Source organism: Arachis ipaensis, chromosome B08, assembly GCF_000816755.2.
Source record: "Arachis ipaensis cultivar K30076 chromosome B08, Araip1.1, whole genome shotgun sequence".
In the NCBI taxonomy this organism is placed as follows: Eukaryota; Viridiplantae; Streptophyta; class Magnoliopsida; order Fabales; family Fabaceae; genus Arachis; species Arachis ipaensis.
This window is the reverse complement of record NC_029792.2, coordinates 64,607,826-64,614,842: the sequence shown is the minus strand read 5'-3', so window position 1 is coordinate 64,614,842 and position 7,017 is coordinate 64,607,826. Positions and strand designations below refer to the sequence as shown.

Below are 7,017 nucleotides of genomic sequence, written 5' to 3'. Positions count from 1 at the left end.
TTGTAAACAATGGTTTGGCTGCTTGATGGATTTTGTGTGCAATAGCTATTTCAATGACAAACTTGTTTTATTTTGATATGCTTAAGTATGCATTACAAGTAGAAATCCACTCTATAAACTAGTTTTCACATTGAATTTCTGTATACTCTATTTCTCCATGCTCGGTGTTTCAGTTTATCGGTGTTTCTCCGTGCTCATTTCATCCTAGGCATGCATTCATTCAACGCTTTCTTTTTGTTGTCTCTTATCAAACTTCATAATTCTAGTTAATTAATTAATTATTGTTTTTTCACTTCTCAATGTTCAGGAAGTATGAAGAAATTAACCTTGAATGTGCAGGAATTCTGCTACATCACTGAAGATACATACACGAAATCATAGGTGAACTTAAAAAAATAAATGTGCTTTGTTACTTCTCATTGCTTCAATTTCGTGGATCTGCAAAAGAGAAGACATGTCAGGTTTCATTAGAGGAGCATTTTGGACTTTTTCATGGTAACTAACAAACAACAAAAATTTATTTGATTAGAGTTTGATGACATCATCGTTTTACTATATGACCCTAGTTTAGTCTTCATATTATATGTTCACAGGAACATGCAATTGGTGTGGCTGATGGTGTTGGTGGTTGGGCAGATAGTGGTGTTAATGCTGGATTTTACTCTCGTGAACTCATGTCCCATTCGGTAGATGCTATTCAGGAGGAGCCTAAAGGTTCAATTGACCCTGCTAGGGTGCTGGAGAAAGCACACTCAATTACAAAAGCTATGGGTTCCTCTACAGCATGCATCATCGCACTTACTGACCAGGTTACCTTCATGTTCATGCTATACTTTTTGAATTTGGAACAATACAAGTGCTTCAGTTCTGTTTCGTTGACTTATATTGCTCTAAACATCGGAAAATGCTAATAGATTATTAATGGTGTTACCTTTGATCATTATTAAAGACTAGATCTTCCTAACAATTAAGAAAAGTTTAAAAGGGATGTTCTAATTTAATTTTCTAAATATAATTTGTTTGGCATTAGACTCTGCACAGCATGAGATGATGTATATGAAGCTTAATTAACAAAGATGGTGCTAACTTGTTTGAACTTTTGATTTTGAACTCTCAAAAAGGAAGTTTCTGATAATTATTTTGGGACTTTGCCATCCCTTCTGCTTTACTTGGTATTTTATCCTTCATTCTTTCATCACCATATATTCATGCGTTACATTTGTGTCACACGGTCTTAATGCTATTAATTTGGGAGATAGCGGGTTTATGGTGATCCGTGATGGGTGCACTGTAAACATCAGTTACTAAGGTGGTGTGATAAAGGGATAAAAAATGTTTGAACCGGATTTATGAAGTTGGGAAGTATGTAGAGAGCCTAAAGTTCAAGTATCCTTATTGGGTGCTGATAACTTTTTTGTGACTTGCCATGCTGAATAATGACTATAAGAAAATTAGACCTCTTGATCACTAGTGGTGTAAGATTTAAATTACATAAATTTATTTTATTTTTTTCAATCTGATAATTTAAATGTGTTGAAATTCATGCCTTTCTCCATTTGCAGTTAAATGGATATGTACTATGCCAAGAATATGCCACTGGAGATTTTGCCCAGGTTTATTTTCGTTACTATGTTATATGTCAAAGTCAAGATTATGTGCTCGTTTTTTGTCCAAATAATTTCCTTCTGATATTAATTTTTCTATAATGATTGGAAGAATCAAAATTTACTTCTTTTTCTTGTTCATAAATGCTCCTCTCTTGATGTTTTTCTATATTGTAACATTTTTTTCTGCAATTTCTGCAACTGAGCCTTTTTATTTCTTCATGTTTCTGTTGTTGGTTTTGGTACTTTTATTTGATGTCACTACTTGTGATTTGTTTCAAGTTATAAGAAAATACTTTTTTGTTGTATATATGTGATAGATAGTCTATTCTTACTATGTCTGAAAATTTCTTACCATTGTTTTGCAGATATAATTATCATGGTATGTACAAGGAACAAGCTACTAGGATTTGGAAAAAAATATATCCAAGTCAATTGATAAAACTTGAAACAAATATATTTAGCTTTTTTATTTTGAGTCCATGTATTTCGTTTAGAGGTTTAGAGGTCTTATTTAATTATCTTTCCATATTTTGATGTTTTTATATTGAATTAGAGATTGTTATATAATAATGTATTTGAAATATTTTAATTTGATAATATATATCCAAGTAGAATAAGTTGAGATTGTCTCTTTTTTCATATCTTTAATTTTATTGTACCCAAATTATAATGAAATGCTCAAATTATCATAGCTATAGGTAGTAGATACTGTAGTATGAGAAGAATGTTGAAATTTATAGTAATAATATTAGAGGCAACGCTTTTAGATTGATGCCATACTAATAGTAGAAGAGGTAACACTTCTAAAGTGATGCCATACTTGGTCAAATATGTAACACTTCAAAGGGTTGTTATATTAATAGAATAGGCAATGCTTTTCATTAGTTACAAAATGAGTAGAAAAGACAACACCTAATAAACATTGCATTAAAGTTTACTCACAAGCGATGTCTTTGTTTCAGAATACCCAACACTTCTAAAGAGTTACTTTCAAAAGCGTTGCTTTTGAAGAAAAAAAGCGTTGCCTTGATCTAAGGCAACGGCCGCATATGCAACGCCCCTTAAAAACGTTGCCTTAGGTCCAAAAGTGTTGTTATAGATCAAAGACAACCCTTTTTCAATCTTTAGGCAACACTTTTTAAATGTTGTCTCAGACAAAAAATGTTGTAGTGACTCCTACTAACCTTATGGTATATACATTAATAAAAAATATTCTCAATGAACCCAAATGAAGAAATCACATTGTAAAACTTCAAATATCACTGTCGAAAAAGCCTTCTTAAGACCATACATTGCTCTCTTAAGCTTGCAAACTAACTTCTTACTAGCACTTGAGGTAAACTCTTCGGGCTATCTCATATAGACCTCTTCTTCCAAATCTCCATTAAAGAAGGCCGTTTTCATAATCATTTGATGCAATTCCATGTCAAAGTGCACTACCAATGCCATAATGATGCGGAAAGCGTCTTTCTTTGAAACTGGAGAAAAAGTTTTTCTGTAGTCAACTTCTTCCCTTTGAGTAAATTCTTTGGCAATAAATTAAGCCTTGTAGCGCTCAATATTTTCTAATGAACCCTTCTTGGTCTTAAAGACCCATCTACAGCCAATGACCTTTTTTCCATTAGGCAATTCTACAAGATTCTAAACTTGGTTATCTGCTATAGAATTCATTTCATCCTTAATAGCATCTAGCCATAAATTGGAATTACGACTTTCTATTGCTTGTGAAAATGTCGTTGGGTCTTTTTCATCACAAACATCATATTCACACTCAGCAAGATATACTACAAAGTCACTAGAAATTGCATATTTTTTTATTCTAGTTAATCTTCTTAATGTTGCATCATCAACCTCTTGCAAAGATAGCGGCGTAACAGGTTATTCTTCCTCTTCTTAAGGTTGCTCTTGAACAATATGTTCTTGAAGAATATTTTCATTATGAAGAGTTTGATCATCTACTTTATGATCTACTAGAATATTATTTCCATGATGTGGAATATCAGTAATAGGTTATTCTATATTGATCCTATCTATTTGGGCATTATATGAAACAATCACTCTTGTACATAGAGAGTTTTGACAAATATTATCATTCTCAACAATTTTAAGAGAACAATTTCTCCCACTTTTCACATCATACTCTAAAAATATTACATTTATAGATTCAACTATTTTACTTGAATGGAAAGGACAATAAAACCTGTAACCCTTAGACTTTTCTGTATAATTTATAAAATAGACACTTATCGTCCTTAGGTCCAATTTCCTTTCTTGTGGATTATAAACCCGAACTTCAGAAGGACAACTCCAAATGCATATATGATCCAAACTAGGTTTCCAAAATTTCCATAGTTCAAATAGCGTTTTAGCAACTCCCTTAGTTGAAACTCTATTTAATATATGCGTGGCTGTCTTAGGGGCTTCACTCCACAAGGATAAAGGAAGATTGGAGTTGCTAAGAATACTTCTCATAATATCCAACAAAGTCATATTTCTTCTTTCAACCAAATCATCTTGATCTGGTGTGCTAGGCATGGTGTATTGTGCCACAATACCATGCTCTTGAAGATACTTTGTAAAAAGACCAGGTACTTATCCACTTCCAGTATATATCCCATAAAATTCTCTACCTCTATCTGATCTCACAATCTTAATTTGCTTTCTGCATTGTTTCTCTACTTCAACTTTATAAACTTTAAAAGCGTCTAATGCCTCATATTTATTATGAAACATATAGAGATACATATATTTTGAATAATCATCAATAAAGGAGATGAAGTATTTCTGACCACATGAAGACATATCAGGACAATATATGTCAGTGTGAATTATTTTTAATATGTCAGAACTTCTCTTAGCACCTTTTTGAAACTTTTTTGGTTTGTTTTCCCTTAATACAATCCACTCAAGTATCAAACTCAGTAAAGTTTAAAGGTTCAAGAACCCTATCACTTACTAATTTCTTCATTATCCCAATGGAAATGTGTCCTAATCTTCGATGTCACAACATGGAGAATTTTTCATTCATACCATTACCATGCATAACCATTAAATCTGAAGAAATATTATTAGTTAAATGAACTTTAAATAAATCACCAATTAAAATACCACATCCAATAATTTTTAATGATGTCAATAGCATCATCATAAAAATTTATACATAATCCTTGTTTTACAAGTTTAGATAAAGAAATCAATTTTTTAGAAAAATCTGGAATATAAAAAGTTCTTTCTAAATCTAAAATACAACCAGTACTTAATATAAGCGTAAATGTTCCAACGACTTCCACATGTGAACGCATTTGATTGCCCATATAGATACTCCGTTCACTTCCTATCGGTTTCCTTTTCTTTATGAAACCCTACATGGTATTTGAAATATGAATTTCAATATCAGAATTAATCCTCCAAGTATCATGATATATTTCAACAATATTAAATTCAAAACATACTAAAGAAATAAGATGACAAAAGTTAGTACCTTTTTTTTCAAGCCAAGCTTTAAACTTTGAGCACTGCTTCTTCATGTGTTCTTTCTTTTTTATAAAAGAAACACCGTTACTTTTTTTCTTCATAGGATGGGATGCAATACCCTTTCCTTTCTTCTTATGAGCTCGTTTCTTACCATCCTCATTTGTTACCAACAATGCACTCACTACAAAAAAAGAGTTTAAAATGGCATTTGTATTACGGCGGTTCTTAAGAACCGCCATAATATTTAGATATTGCGTCGTTTCTTGTTGTTGCCATAATTGGTTCGTATTTTGTGGCGGTTTTTGGTAATTCTGGCAGGTTTCAACCGCCATTGTCATTAACTATATTTAAAATGCACAAATTGGCCAAACCCTCATTTCGAAAACGCTACCCTGTGTCACCATGTTCGAGCAAAAAGTTGAAACACTACGCGATCTCCTCTTGCGTTCTCCTTCGATGGAGATTTTCTCCGGTGATATCTCCTCCAGCGAAGATATCTTCCAATAGCGATCTCCTCCGGCGATATTTGCTCCAGCGACGATCTCCTCCTGCGACGTCTGCTCCAGCGACGATCTCCCTCCTCCAACGTCTCCTCCAGCGACGATCTCCTCCGGCTTCCTCCTTGTCGTCCTCTGTGTCCTCTCTGCCAAATCTTCAGTGTCTCCCTTTTGTTCTGGATCAGCAGGTCAGCTCGCTACTTCTTCACATTCTAGGGTTCATAAGTACGAATTATGTCTCTGCTTTGCTAGATTTTTTACCAATTCGATTGAAACATGAGAGTGTGTGAATACATGGATATAAATTCCTTGTGATTTTCGTTGTTATTCATTTGGTACTGGTTTTTAAGATTTTTTGAATTTGTTATTATTAGAGAAAAGTGAAACTGTGTATTTTAATTTTCTTATTTTTTCAACGTGCTGTGAGGTTTTGGTAGTGTGTTTGTGTTTTAGGCTGTAAATACTAAGTGGAGTATGTGAGAATGGCTTACGGAAGTGGAAAAGCTTTGTTGTCACGTATAAACCAGGTATTAGATCTGGCAAAGATTGAAGCTGGTAAGCTGGAGCTTGAAGCTTCGCTGTTTGTCGTGCATGCTGTTTTGGATGATATAGTATCATTATTTTCAAAAAAGTCTCCAGGAAAAGGAATAGAGGTGATAAATATATTATATGCTATGTTTTATCATGGTAGAAATTGTGTGTCATATATATATTAAAGAGATTGGGAATTGTGTAAATGCGAATGTTAAGTTCTCTATGAATGGATAATATGGGTGATATAACTGGTCAAGGCGCAAACTCAGCATACATCATAGCTCATATATCATGTTGTAACTGAGGCATTTCAGATCAGTTTAGTGGTTATATATCATTAGCACTTGGAAGGATTCTTGGTCTCGGAGCTCGATTTGGGGTCTATGAAATCATCACTGCCTTTTATAACGGTAATTCCTATATTTTTTCTGCAAATCAATTGTGTGGTAAATAGCATTTTATGATTCAACTTTTTAGGAAATACTCACATAAGAAACTAGTATTGCTTTGTTCCAAATGACTATATGTTCCTCTTTATAAAACTGTACAATTTTAGTCCATGGATTTTCAAGGGTTGTCTTTGAAGTTCTAAAACTAGCAGCACAAAATAAAAAGCTATTTAGAGTCTTCTGCACAGGTATTTTACCCTCTTACTCTCTTTCTTTTTGTTTATATATTGATATATAGATTTACTTCTAACTCACAAGCCAGGGCATTCATAATTGAGCTATTAAATTTGAAATCTTTACCCGGAGCCAGTAGAAAAAGGCCTTTGTGTTCAAATGTATTGCCGATGCCTGATTGTTTGGTTTTTGATAGTCACTCCACTATCATTCATTGAACACATAAACATTGCCACTTAGTAGGATAAAGCTTGGTTTTTGAATGTTGACTTTTTGCAAAGT

The 7,017-nt window shown here is 33.2% G+C and overlaps 1 protein-coding gene and 1 long non-coding RNA gene across 2 annotated transcripts; both read left to right on the top strand.

Annotated features, from left to right (window-relative positions):
* LOC107612374 (probable protein phosphatase 2C 55) lies at nt 478-2,124 on the top strand. Its single transcript, XM_021109481.1, has 4 exons — nt 478-495; nt 594-809; nt 1,563-1,613; nt 1,973-2,124. Exons 1-4 carry the CDS (start codon nt 493-495, stop codon nt 1,976-1,978), a joined length of 276 nt encoding a protein of 91 aa, XP_020965140.1. The 5' UTR covers nt 478-492; the 3' UTR covers nt 1,979-2,124.
* On the top strand, nt 6,431-7,017 carry LOC110265537. Its single transcript, XR_002351687.1, has 2 exons — nt 6,431-6,656; nt 6,736-7,017. It is a non-coding gene; the product is annotated as an uncharacterized LOC110265537 (long non-coding RNA).